The sequence below is a fragment of the Tetrao urogallus genome (genome assembly GCF_951394365.1).
Source record: "Tetrao urogallus genome assembly, chromosome: 1".
NCBI lineage: Eukaryota > Metazoa > Chordata > Aves > Galliformes > Phasianidae > Tetrao > Tetrao urogallus.
Genome location: NC_136813.1, coordinates 7719048 through 7734218, shown reverse-complemented (window position 1 = coordinate 7734218; position 15171 = coordinate 7719048). Strand labels below are relative to the sequence as shown.

General features: G+C 39.8%; 1 protein-coding gene across 2 annotated transcripts in view; it reads right to left on the bottom strand.

Annotated features, from left to right (window-relative positions):
• Window positions 1-15171, bottom strand: part of TMEM135 (transmembrane protein 135) — a gene marked incomplete at both ends in the record, with an annotated part of 164805 nt that overhangs the window by 124116 nt on the left and 25518 nt on the right. For both annotated transcript variants that reach the window (XM_079549202.1, XM_079549203.1), the window contains one exon: window positions 4502-4535. In XM_079549202.1, coding sequence (XP_079405328.1) covers window positions 4502-4535 — 34 coding nt within the window. The remainder of the gene's footprint in view (window positions 1-4501; window positions 4536-15171) is intronic.

The following is a 15171-nucleotide window of genomic DNA, read 5'->3' as shown; positions in this document are numbered from 1 at the left end:
GAACTCTGATAGGAAAACATTCTTTTTCCTTACTACTGATGGCAGGCATGGCTGCACATTTCTTCTCCTAATACGTCATCTCTTCCCTTAGTATACGGTATATTAAAATACTTCTTCACTAACAGGTGCACTGATGAGCTAACATCAGAACAGCAGTGAGTACAACATGGACTAGCCATGTTTCTGCATTAAATTCATCCAGATGCAATTGCTGACAATTTCTCCAGCTGCCATACCCAGGACACCAAAAACAGTGCCTTCTTTGTCACTCACTCTGGGCTCCTGCTAAATTTCTCTTTGTGTTAATTGCAGCAAAATTCATCACTTCCTTTCCCTGCATAGCAACCATTTTCTTTATCGTCTGCTCTCTGCACGTAGAACAGATCAACTTCTTCCACTGCCTTCCTCTCATCCAACTGCCATTACAGCAGCCTAGCTTCAATTCCTCCATAATTCTTGCTATTAAGAGTTCTAATATCTCATCTTCATCCTTTTCTTGCTTTTTCATCTTATTTTTCAGAACTATATTTTTACCACTCCCTAACGCCTGCCGCTATGGCTGGGAGTGATTCCTATGCTAATTCCTCCCACTGCCCTCAAGAACAAGTCCCCCGTAGTGCCACGCTGCCTTCTGCATCCAGCTGCTTCATCTCACGTTTGAACTTTACATTGTTTAACCTGTGACCCCGATGAACAACTTGTTAATGTTAACATTTCCCATTTTGTAAGGACAGCACCATACATGACATTAAACAAGGCTAAGTGCTGGGTCCCGCACTTGGGTCAAAATAACTCCACATAGTGATATAAGCTTGGGGAAGAGTGGCTAGAAAGCTGTCTAATAGAAAGGGATCTGGGGGTGTTACTTGACAGCAGGCTGAACATGAAACAGCAGCACGCCCAGGTGCAAGAAGGTGAATGGTATCCTGGCTTGTATCACAAATAGTGTGGCCATTAGGGCTGCGGAGAGATGGCCCTTCTCTCTACTCAGCTCCCGTGGGACTGCACTTCAAGAGCCACCTTCAGTTTGGGGCCCCAGTGACAAGCAGATATTGAGTTGAGACTATATGAAAAGAGCAACAAAGCTGGTAAAGAGTTTTAGAAAATGAGAGTTACAAGGAGTGGCTGATGGAACTTTTGTTGTTTACTTTGGAGAGAAGGAGACTGAGGAGAGACCTCATCACTCTCCACAAATACCTGAAAGGAGGTTGCAGTGAGGTGTTGGTCTCTTTACTCAGGTAACAAGGGATAGGAGGCGAGTTGGAGGTCTGCAACAGTGAGGAAACAGCCTTACATCACCCAGGTTAGGTTTAGATTGGATATCAGGAAGAATTTGTTCATGAAGAGGGTGGTCAGGCATGGTTTAGTGATGGGACTCAGTAGGTCAGACTGGTGGATGTACTTGATGATCTTGAAGGCTTTTTCCAACATAAATGATTGCATTCAAATAAAGTAGAAATTACAGAACAAAGCAAAGGAAGCCTTTGACATAATGAGGTGCAGTTCAAATTTCAAGTTCAAGAATATAAGTAAAACTCAATTTCTTTTTGGTAAGAGCAAGAAACCCTTTTTATACTTCAGTATATGCTAAGAAGCATTTTCTCTTGGTGAACATTCCAATGACAATGTATCAGTTTTCCAATAATTTTATTTCTCAAACTTTTATAACAAAAAGTCCTAGCCCAGGTTAATCTCTTCCTATTTTTATTTTTTATTTTTTAAATTTTTAAACTGAATTCAGACTTTGTTTCAACACAAAAATGCCAACTTTTTTCTTCTGCTTCAAAGCAACAACTCAAATGTCAAACTGTTCACCATTAAGTATGCCATAACTGTTTTGAAATATAAGAACTATAGGTATTAATCATGGGTGCCCATTTATTACTATCATCATCATTTCCAGATAAAAATAACTGACGAGATTGCATTTCACTTTCCACCTTTTGTTGGAATCTTGGGGTTCCTTTTGATCTCAAATTATCCATGAAGGGTTATCCTATATGTTCACCACCAATGCATCACTTATAATCCTAGAAATGTCTTGACTTTAACAAGTGCAATCCAAAATAGAACTTGAAAGGCTCCGTGCTGCTGTGTGGCCCCCAGCACAGACTGCTACTGCAGGTCTGTATTGGGGATCACAAATGTCAGTTCTTAGACAAGTTACAAGTTAAAAGTGTCCAAACCCACATTTTCAACCATGTATATTACTTTATTTCTAAAAAACTTCAGCTTCCAGAAAGCACAGTATTCCCATAAAAATCCAGTCCTTAGGGGTTTTGTTCCAACAGATGCAGTCTAGCAGAAAGCTACCTTAAGAAACTACTTCCATCCAAATTTTCCACAGAGCATATATAGTATTAACAACTTATTAAAAATAAGTTGTTAATCATAGATTCTATGGTTCTCATGTTTTTTAATGCCATTTTATTGTGTAAGTAGTCAGAAAATACAACGTGGGAGTTCAGGGTCACATAAATCTATAATTACTGGATTACTTACAATTAGTCATGACACTTATGTAGCTTGAGATGAAAAAAATAAAGAATAAAAAATCAATAAAGATGTTATCGCCCAGAACAAGAGTTCTTCCACCTCCTGCCTTCCACTCCATAACAGCAGCCATATACGCGGCTTTAATATACCTGTGCCCATTTCACTACATAAGTTCACCTGTACCACAAACTGTTGACCATCGCTAATAGGACAGTAAGAACAAATTTCTATTTTAGAAGTCCTCATATGGCTATAAAAATTCACTGAATCAATAGCCAAGATAATTGCTTATAATAAGCAATAAACCTAATTACAATTACCCCCCTCTAACTAGACGAAAGCACTCATGACAAATCACAAAGAGCCACAATTATTGTTGCTCAGACTGCAAAACATACTTTAGCAAATATGAAACAAAACAATGCAGTGTGTTTAGTTCAGAGAACACCTTAATAGGCCCTGAAGATAGTATTACAGAATGCAAGAGTCACTTCACGTTCCAGTTACACGTTTCATTTTCAATACCTAAAAGTTAGCTTGAGTCACATTATGCTCCAGCTCTGAAATGTGGATAACAGTATTAATAAGTGCAGCTTGCCAGCTTTCAGAACATGCTGCAATCTAGAGATAACAAATATTTTAAAGGCATTGTAAAGTTATGAGTAAATCTTAACCAAGCATATAAAGTTCTCAACCAGAGACAAGCAACACAGGTAGGCAAACATTCACAGTGATTACACAGGTTGCTAACAAGGAAAGTACATCATGATCAAGGGCAATTTATAGGGCAAATCCTTGGCTGTGCAAAGTTCAAACACATGTGACTAAAATAAACCACTATGCTAAACACAACACTCATGGAATCAAACAGCCTCTTTAAAACAGAATTAAATTTGTTGATTTTTCCTTTATAACGCTGTTGAACTGCCCAAGTGAGCTGTTGGTATCACAGTTTAAGAGCTGCAAACATACTGATAGCTTTCTCAGAGTAGGGACACTCAGAGTGTTGCTGTTAAGCACACCTATTTTGTCCTTCTCTTGAAAAGTCTGCTCCCAATGAGTGATGACATGACTACCAGCACGTCCTGAACAAGAAGTTTCTACAGAGTTGCTGCTCTTGGTTCAAAGAAAAATCCAAACTTTTCTATATTAAAGTTACCCTTGTAGGAATTCAATGCCACATTAGCATGTTATTGAGGATCTGAACATAGAATTATATTAATTTCAAGAAAATGGTTAGTCTCCTCCTCAAATTAGAAACAACTTTACAAAGAAAAGGAATCTTAAAGGATAGGGTATGAACCATCCAGATCACATGGCTATAGAAGACAGTAGTTGAAATCAATATAATTCATGGTGAGAATTAAATTACTCTCTTCTGAAGTCTGTGAACCCTAGTCATGGCTATTTCAGGACAGGCCAAGAACCAACTGCTGTTTAAAAGACATTTTTTTTTACACACCCAAATTTGAGAGGGAATTCTAATAGAATTTGTAAATGCATTTATTTATATGGGTAGGATATTTACTTGGAAGACATTCAGAAAGAGATGATGTTACAGTGTCCTACCAAGAATCCTCAGAATTACAACTGTCACCAACAATGACTTACCAGGATGGAAGAGAAAGTATCAGTGTTATCACTCTGATCTGTGCTGCAAGAAATTGCCTTTGCCTCAATAATTCTATTAATGAATCTTCAAAGTCCGCGTGATTCCCTCAAGGCCACAGTAAAGTACAGTGTTCTAGGTTGGTTAGATAATTATTTTGGCATAACACAGTCATTCCTAAAGTATGATCATGTAATAAAAGTACATTTTTAGAAAAAGTTAAGGTACAAAGTATGAATTTAGATAAACTTACTACTACTATTTTTTTCCATGAGAAAAACCAAACTGGCACGACCATCTGGTAAATATTTTTGTATGCACAGTATTTGACAGTGGTTTCAAAAACAATTCCAACGATCTCACACATTTTTACCATTTGAATAAAGGATTACTTACTTGATTTGCCATGTAAATTGTGAGGAGACCTCTCCTATAAACAGAAATGATAGCATCAGTGAACAAATTAAACATTTTGTCAAAGAAAAGTACCTTAAGCATCCAACACCTTATTAAAGAAGAGAGTTTAGTAACTGGTTTATTGATGGGGGATGAATCATCACCATCCTGCAGGAAAACAGATATGAAACCAAAAATAGCACTTCCATAGCACAGAATCAAAGCAGAGAGGAATTACATGGACCAAGTTACTATGTATAACTTGTACTGCATGAGCCTTGAAGCCGTCACGCAGGGAGAGGCAAGGCACCGTGGGTTCCACAGCACGTACCAGAATTAAAAGCCTGTGCAGGACATGATAATGTAAGCGTACAAACCACAGCCAAAGTTAAACTGGGAATTCACAGGAACTGCTTCTGTATAAACTTTTACCTGGGGCACCCAAGATGCCTTCACCATTCTGCTTATATTCTCACAAAAAGTGTTTTCTACTGAAACGGACAATGCAGATGTCATGGCACCAAGCAGCACGCCCACCTGTCCCAGCTGAGAGCTACAGTGCCAACAGTGCCACTGCTTTTGCCTTTACAAACCTTCACCACGTTTCTTCTTTGTTCCCCTTCTACTGTATGATGCCTCACAACACATGATGCTACTAGCTGGATGTTAATAGCATAAATCTGGGCTCATGCTGCCCCACGTTTCCAGTACAATACCAAATAGTGAGCTCTGGCTACATCCATGTAAGCTGCTGCAGCAGATTGTATCAGAAGTTTCCAAAAGGTCCAGCTATCAAAAATATAGTTATTTTCTGTATTCATTCACCAGTCAGTGAGCTTTGAGAAAGGTTTTGCACTTACAACTACAGATTTCCTTCGCCCTCATTTGTCTTCCCTCTTCTACAGAGATTAGCTTTTACAGTTTACAGGCACAGTGTCAGCATTTCTTACCTGACTATGGCTCACAGCATCTTGATTTTACCATCAGCCTTGGAGAATTTGGGATTTTTTGCATTGTTCTCAGTGCTGCTACACAGTAATTCCAAAAACACAACAGCATTATATGTTTAATTGCTAATATGGAAACAAGTTTATAACCTGAATTCATCTGTCTTCACATCATTCTGGTATGGTTTTCTTTGTTCTGATGTGACAACATGAAAGGTCCAACCCAGGCTTGTAGGTATGTCACAGTTTTAAGTTTTGAGCATTCGTGGGGTGCTTAACAGAACTGCATGTTCACAAAATAACCTGCAATCACTGCAATTGCACAAGCAAGCAAATCAAACTCACAGGCAGCCAGAAACCAAAAACTAAAGATCTGGTGAAGTTAGGAAACAGAAAAAACAAAAAGATAGGGAATAACACCCACAACTGTTAAAGCAATTAGACTTCTATACCTTGTAACAAAGCAGCAAAATCCTGCATGCTGCTTCTGACCAAGGGAAAAATTCACTTTGGATGGTAAACGAATTGAACTCAAGTTGGTCCACAAACGACCACTGAATCTTGCAGCCAGTTTGCCCAGGTGATTAAATACCATTGTTATTGCTCCCAATTATGTACATGTTTTTTAGTTTGTTCTCACAGAGGACAAAAAAAAGGGTATTTAATGTTTCTTGGGGTTGGTTAGTTGGTTGTTCCCCCCCCCCCCCCCCCTTTCCTGTACAAGTTTAAAAAGCTCAGGATAAATTAAATGTACAAACAAGTGTTTGGAAACAGCATTAAATTTACTCTTGACAGCTATCCTGCCAACTCAGCTCACTTTGAGCCTTTTGGAAAACCAAAAACCAGAACCGCAGTTCCACCTGCAGTAACATACTAACCCAAAAGCAGCTTCCACCTGTGACAGATGCAGCTTTCAGAGCACAGTGTGTATACTGACAACTGTTACTATGTGAGTAGCATGGTGATAACTTGGTGGATTCCCTCCCGCAGCATCTGTATCACACGGGCAGAGATGACATGCAGATGGAGTGGCTTTGGTCTCCCACATAAAAAAAATAAATCAAATGGAAGTACTAAAAAACTAGGAACTCTATCTGTCAAAGGTTTAGCTTCCCTTATGGTCCCCTCTTGGCCAAATATGAAGCACAACCTGCAAAGACAAAGAAAGGAAAAGGGGCTAGAAGAAAGGAAGGAAAGAAACAAGAAGCTGCACTGCAGCTGCACTGAGACCGATGCAAAAAGGAGGTGGTCAGGAGGAGGGAAAACACTCACACACAATGAAAGTGCCCAAGGAAGTAACTTCTGGAGCTGGAAGTACAGAAAGCTGCTATATGACATCAACTGAAAGTGCCTGTAGCAAACCTGCCTGCTGAACTCTAAGCAGAAATAGGTTGTTGTTTTTCTCAAACCCATTCTGTGACTACTATAGCAATAACTATCCCCATGTTCCTACAAAAAAAAAAAAAAGTTCTTCCCGACCTTGTGCAAATGTGATCCAGCAAACTCAACCCAACTGTGAACTCCACTGGCAAAAAGCAGGTGGAAGTTCAGAAAGTGTTGCACTATTTTGTAATAATGGCAACTGATGGAAAACAGGACTGAAAGATGCAGTTATTCCAAGCAAAAGGGTCACTGATACAACCAAGGACTGCTTTAAAGATGCAGCTGGTATATAAGATGCACGTACAATTGGGAAACAGTATTACAAGTGCTGGAAATAATTAAGTATTATTAATAATTAAGTTAGCCAGCCATGTATAATCACCTGCTCTGGAAGGCTTAAAGACGGCTAATATTTCATCCATACTCACTCTCTCAGAGGTTGCTCTCCTCAAGACCTTCGCCTTAGCTTCCCATTGCTTCCCTTCCACTGATACAATTTCTCACACCCTACACAGTCCCCAGTGACACACAGAATCTTTTATTTGGAGAAAGTGGGGGGAAACAATTAATGGAAGGTTGACAAGGTTAGACAAGGCTGAACTACAGCACATACTTAAGACAGCATCCAAGAGAGCTGCACCTGTATTCTTGTATGTTATAGAACTAAAAAGGCAATGTCTTCAAGTGCAGTTATCCAAGACACCTCACGTCATCTGTGGCTGGACAACTTTCTACAGATCTGTTCCATTCTTAACGTTTAAATGACAGGACACATGCTTCCCAGATAATTCTCCTGTTCATTTGATAGGACAAGGGGGAATGGTTTTAAACTGAGACAGGAGAGGTTTAGGTTAGATATTAGGAGGCAGTTTTTCGCCCAGAGGGTGGTGACACACTGGAACAGGTTGCCCAAGGAGGCTGTGGATGCCCCATCCCTGGAGGCATTCAAGGCCAGGCTGGATGTGGCTCTGGGCAGCCTGGTCTGGTGGTTGATGACCCTGCACACAGCAAGGGGTTGGAACTGGATGAGCATTGTGGTCCTTTTCAACACAGGCCATTCTGTGATTTACACCTCAAAGAAAGGTTTCACTGAGTATAACTTTTTGAACATCTTGGTAGCATTCAGACCAAATACAAACAGCAATAGCTCTTCAACTCTGGTCTACAAAGCTTATAGAACAACACATTCCTGTGACTGTACTGCTCAAAGGAAAGAGACTAAAATAACTCCTCAAAGTTTAAAAAAAAAAAAAAAAAAAAAAAAAAAAGCTGTAAGACAGAAATAGCAAGGAAGCCTAACAGCACACAGGGCTGTACTACCAGAAGTGTAGGTAGGAGGTCAAAGGAAGAGACCAGTTCCCTTTACAGGTGGCCGTTAGGCATCCCTGAACCACAACAGACATCCACCACCATGCACAAGTTGAGGGCAGGGGCACCAGAAACAGGGGGTACAAAACTGAGCCCCTTCACCTTTTCAATCATGTTCTCTAAGATTTTAATCACACACAGCTCTTTTCAGAGCTCATTTTCAAGGACTAGAAATGAAAGTACAGGAAATTAGAAAGCAGATTAAAGATTTCCACTTCTTTGTTTAATCAAGAGAATTGTAAAATCAAAAGAAATCACAAAGCACCAGTTTCAACCTTTGAACTCATCTTTCCATGAGCAAGGTACACTTTTCTATAAGAGCGTTCAAGAAGCTTTCAGCTGTAGTAAGAGACATGATTTAGTGGGGAAATATTGGTAGCAGGTGGATGGTTGGACTGGATGATGTTGGAGGTCTTTTCCAACTTCATTGATTCGATGATTCTAAATGCTATAAATTCTGGAAAACATTGATTGAGGCCAAATTCCAATTCCCCTAATGCAGGAGGTAGAGGCCCTTCTCACACCAGCAGGAGCAATGACCACTGTCCAAATCTGCACCACAATATGTTGTCTGTGTGACAACTTGCTAAAGACCGTTCTCTGGCTTCGCTTGACACATGTATAAAACTCAAATAATAACTTGACTATCACAAGTAATATAAGCTTTTCTTTAACGTAATAGCAAGTCACATTAATTTTTAAAACACAGCAAGGAAGTTTTTTCATACAAAACTCATAGCCAGTTCTCTCTTCTTATCTATGGTTTGGCATCTATGATCTTTAAGCTATTTCTCATCAATATTCATTCCTCCTTTGAGAATTTCTTGCCTTGCTCTCTCCAACGTAATAAACCTAATACACAGCATTCCAGTCAAGTGGTTTTCTCATTAAGAACTTTTTTTACAATATAAAGTTCAAAACGTTGGTTTCTCTATTGAATCATAGGATCATTAAGGTTGGAAAAGACCTCTAAGACCACTTAGTCCAACCAAGAGCTCATCCCCATCCTGCCCACTGACCACGTCCCTCAGTGCCACATCTCTGTGGCTCCTGAACGCCTCCAGGGACGGTGACACCACCACCTCCCTGGGCAGCCTGTGCCAAAGCCTTCTTTTGTTTATACTACAAACCCTTCCAAGTAGGCTCTCTGAAATCTAGATGTTCATTCTAACTAATAAAATGGATCTGAAGTACTCTAAATACCTTTTGGTTGCTTTGTTTTTACCATCTGACTTTTTACAATCACCGTTTTCCTTGCTCAAAACAAAAGAGGAAAAAAGTGACCAGACCACAAATAACACAAAAAAACTAGAGCACGATGAATAACATTGTGCATAAAAATTCACATAAATTGACTAAACATTTGCCACTTCTAGAGAGAACAGGTGATAGCTGTAAGAATGAGCAGTAAAACAGCACCATGGAGCAAGGTGCACAATGGCCAAGTACATCCCAGCCCCACATTCTGCTGCAATTCCCATTGCCTCAGCACATAGCCGCAGAGTGTTAGAAATCCTGATGCATGCAATTAACAGCATGAGTTCTCTGCTTAAGCAGCCTCGCCAATGGGTTGTGTTTGTCCCAATATATGGTAAATTTAAAAAGCTAGGGAAAAATAAAAATGCCCAACCATTGCTAACAAGCATTGTTTGAGCTCGTTCACAAAGCTTTTGACCTCACTGCCTGCTTCAAAACATCACGCTCCTAATATTTCAGTCTTGTGCTTTGCTCCTCCAAGGATTCCTACTGTTGTCATGTTGACAGGTCTGAGTTAAGAGTAAATAGGTGCCAGAACAGAGCATGTCAAACTTATCTCTTTCTGAGACCTACATAACAAGGTCTGAACCACAGGCAGATTTAACATAATGAATGTCATCTTTCTGAAAACATACAATTTTTAAGAAGGTTCCTCCAAAGTCAACTTTGAATTTAATATGAATATCACTGCTTGCTGGATCTGCTGCATGCTCTGGCAGCCAGCACCTTATTTTCACCAATAATCATTTTCTAGATCCTCTAAAATCACATGTATAACTACTTTCAAAAGAGTCAGTGGATTCAAAGGTAAATACGGAGTGCAGTGCTTAGAAAATGAAAAGCACACATTGACGCTGTACTGACTTGTCATGGCAAAGTTTGAAAACATTACAGTCAGCCTGAGAAAAAGAATTAAAAAGAAATTAAAAATAATAGTAAGAAAGAGTTAAATCTGACCTGAATTTCTGAGCCTAAACTAAGAAGCTAACATAATAGTTTGTAATGGGTCCCCAGACAGGATTTGTGGTCTGCAAAAACAGGAAGAATTCCCTCCCCACCTTCCTCCCCCCACACTGTAAAGCACACCACTTCAGAACCTGCAGATTTAAATCAAGCACACAAATCACAGCTTTCCCCGAAAAGAAAAAGGTCAATGTGAAGAGGGTTTTCTCTGCTCCACAGCAGCTTGACACCAAAAGCCAACCAACGATAGATGTGGAGCTGTGATTGCGTCCCTGTAATAACACAAGAAGTGCTGATTATGCTTAGGGTATCGTTAATCTCTCACACCCACCGATTTCCTACTGGCAGCTGGAGGCCAGCAGTGAAATCCTGGTGCAAAAGTTCACTTAGAATCAGCAGGAACAGATAAGCTTTCAAAATAATGCAGAAAATTAAGAAAACAGACCTTAGCAATGAGTTTTCAAAAAAGAAAACCATTACTTTTGGAGCTGAGTAAATACCAGTGGCAAATCCTACACACAAATAGCACCTTCAGGCACAAACTTCCCATCGAAAGATACAGTTTAAGGGCCCACAGCCCACCAAGTTTTAAAAGATTGTATTGCCAATTTTGGGATGGTTTAAAGTTGGAAATGGGTACTTCAACTTAAAGTTGCTCAAAATTGCAAATCAGCAATTGCTGAGCACATTATATGTTAAGTAAAATGGTTATTTTATTCCTCGCAATACTCAGAATTTGTTGCTCTTAAAAGGAAAAGCAAACACAACGTGTGCTATGATTTGAGCACGTGCCAAAGAAAGGGTATGAGAAAGCTAGAGAGGCACAGAAGCCAAAAGGAAAATATATCTACAGTAATACATTCCAGTTAAATTAGTACCAATCATTCTTACTGAGTTTCCAGTTAGTGTAACACCAGATAACATCGACGGCTTGACTTTTTAACTGTTTTCTACTCCAATTTTATACAGATTTTCTTTCATCATTCCTCTCCTCCTCTTCCAGCTTCCTCATGGCGTCAACAGACCTAGAGCCAAAGCAAAGGCAGAGCTACAGGCGGGTGAGAGCTCTTAAGGTAAGGGTGATTTAACCTCACAAGATTTCATGAGGAGATAAAAATCAGATTCCAAAACGCTTACTACTTTCATAAAAAGATTGACCAGTAGATAACAGAAGAATAACAAGTTGCTGAAATCTCAGGAGAAGAAATGAAGGATTTCCGGCAATTTTTTAAATCATTAACATTCTTGGTGTAAGAAGGCCTATCTCCCATTCAATAAGGCCACAAATAACAATTTCTTTGGACTGTTGATCATACCAGAATTGTTTTTAATCGGCACACTTGATCAAGAAGAAAACACTGGGTTTGCTCTGCTCCCAGAGCCAGTGCAGCTCGGCCAGCACAACCGCTCTGCAGAAGCCAGCAGCACAAGGCTCACATTTTGTTCTGTTTTGCTACGAATCATTACTGTGTCACAGCAGAGAGGACATGCAAAGGACTGTTAGTGAAAGTTAGGAAAAAGAGGAAAGAAAAGGATAAAAATCCTAGGATATCTCAGAGATGTGCAATATTTTTTTTAATATCTCAAACTATCGGCTTGGCATGTTTTTCAAAAACTTAAGCTCTTTTTCCAGCCTTCAAAACTAGCAGCTACTGTTCTGCTTTCATGTTCAGAGCTTAATTTCTTCTAACACAAACACATGTTGCTTTAACGATTACAGATAAAAAACATTTCCAAAGTACCTGAAGCATCAAGCAAAAAGGCAAAATAAGTCCATCTGACTCAAGCAGATTACTGCATCTTTTCCTATTGCACATTTAAGTGGAAACGATCTTACCTTCACAAAAGGAGACACCAACTGTTCCAGTGCAAACAGGCTATAGGGTTAGACTTACCATCATACAGAGCAATTTATGGTTTTTTTCTGGTAAAACCCTGAAGGATGGTATATTAAGCTGCATTATAGACAGGCTTCAAATCCAATTAGGAGCCATGAGTGAGTCATACAGCATACTTACTATCAAGGTTAAGAGCTTGCCTATATCCAAAAATGCCTAAAGCAAGAAGGGGTCCCAGGAAAAGAAGAGTCAGAAGCCAGTGCATACCTTGTCTAGAAAGGCAGGAAAGCTGAGTGAGAGTCACTTAAACACATTCCCACTGTCTGAGAAGTCAATTTCTGCTAGGACGGCAGTATTTGATGATTACCCACACACAGATATCAACTTGACTTTTCACCTACCAAAACCAGAAAAGTTATTGCCAAGCTCAGCTTTAACTTATTATGTTATGTCTTTAAGGCTCATAGATCTAAAACACCAACACCTGAGCTTAGAACATTTTTGATAGTTCCTACATCAGCTTGCTCAACAGAATCACAGAACCACTGAGGTTGGAAAGATCACTGAGATCACTGAGTTCAACCATCAGCCTATGCTCGTGGCCACTCAAGGCCACGTCACTCAGTGCCACACGTACACTGCTCCTGAGCACCTCCAGGGACAGTGACTCCAGCACGTCCCTGGACTGTCTGCTCCAACGCATTACTACTCTGTCTGAGCAGAAATTCTTCCTGACATCCAACCTGAACCTTCCCTGGTGCAACTTGAGGCCATTATCTCTTGTCCTGTTACTAGTTACTAAGGAGGAGAGACCAACCCCCAGTTCACCATAACCTCCCTTCAGGAGAGGGAGAGAACCATAAGCTCACCTCTGAGCCTTCTCCTCTCCAGACTTGTAGATGCACTTCAGCTGAGCCATTTGCCTCACCCCCAACCCCCATCACCATTCCCCTAGCTTTTCACCACCACATCAGCTAACACCCTAGCCTGCTCAGCTAGACAGCATCTGAAGCTTACCCTACATTAGCAGAATATCTGTTATTCCCCTCTGGGTGCTGCATGTGACACGTAAGCATTCAGACACAGAAGATGTATTAAGTGTTTGTTTGAGTCAAGGAAGTCCCAGTGTCTCCTGCATGTGAGCGAGGAGCAGACAGAACTGAGCAATTAATCCACTGCCTGCATTGTTTGAATTCAGCTCAGACTTGCAGAATAGTCTGATGTTCAACAACATCTGAATTTTACCATTTTTTCCTACAGGTATTTCAACGGTGCTTTAACATTTGGGTGCGAGAGGAGGAGGCTTTTTTTGTGCTAGTTCACGATGAAAAAGCAATAAGAATTTCTACTAACACTCAAATGACTACTTCACTTTTAATTGTTTGGGTTTTTTAATTTTCACTATGCTGAAAACGAACGTTTATCAAAAGCAGTCCTTAGAATAATGGAAAAAAACAAATACCCAAATTTTTATTATGTTAAGTCTCACCTGGAGCAGCACAGACTGGGTTGGCTGCACACAGCCACCTGGGATCCATCAGTGCATAACCCGACCTTAGTACTGCCCTCTGTCCACCCAAGCTAGCTTGACATGTGAGCTTGACAGACGTAGTCCAGAGCTCAAAACCACTGCCTGTGCTGTCTTGCAGCACTATCAATGAAGAAACCTCACTTCTGCTGTTGTACCTAAGTGAGTCCCCATGAAACCTAGGGAACTGCAGAGGTGGTCAAATAAAAATACAAATGCCTCTAGAGATGGGGCATCCACGGCTTCTTTGTGCAAACTGTTCCAGTGCCTCATTGCCCAACTACGTCCTTTAGCCCTGAAGAGGTCGGGCAGTTGGGCTAGGTGATCTCTGAAGGTCCCTTTCAACAGAACCATTCTATTCTAAAACATTGTCTAGAGTTGTATTGGTGCCTCTACTTGGAGGAGATGCTCAAAACCCAACTGGACATGGTTGTGGCCAGGCAGCTACAGCTGACCCTGCTAGAGCAGGGCTGCATTTAGAGGCTCAAGGGGTCCCTTCCAACGCCAGCAATGCTACAACTCACTGACAGCAAGTTACAGAAAGGGATCGTGATTAAACTACACCAGATAAGATACTTGTTCTTATATGTACTACCTGATATATCAGTTATCTATCAATCCTCTATCATTATTTGTCATTCTCCTATATAGATCCTGAATTTATACGCTTCCCTTACTTTCTTATTTCTTCACCCTAATAATAGAGCATGAATAACCACAAATCACAACTTCCTCAGCATGATTCAAGTTTCAAAGCAATGTGACCCACAGCCTTCTTTTTCTACGTAATTGAATGTAGATAAGTACTTCGGCTGCCAAGTTGAATAAAAACTCAAAAAATTCAATAAAATGTTACAAAGGAAAACTATGTAACCAGAAAAATACTATGTAAAAATTACAAAAGGCAAATAAACATTATATTACAAAAAAAAAAAAAAAAAAAATTGCAAAAAATGAGCAACTCAGGATAGGGATTTTCAGAAATATACAGAGTACAGAAGAAGCAGTTCTCACATCAGAGTTATCAGTTCAAACTTAATATTACCTCACTACAACATAATTTGTTCAAAGTTCAAATGCTTTGGAATTCTTTCCTTCTACAGAATAACACCATGATAGTCACTGCTATTCTCATTCACTTCCAAAACATATAGAAAAGAGATTTCTGTGCTGATGCAAAAATAAATTTCACCACTGGGAAAAGGCACACCATTTCTTTTTTGTATGATATGTAACAGAATCCTGGGCTCACATCCTAACCTCTGTTTACCACATTAATATTAATTTAGCTGAATACAGTTAAATTAAGTTCAAAATGAATTAACACATGATGTTAAAACAGTAAATGACAAATAGACATCTGCTGAAAAAGACTGACAAAATTAT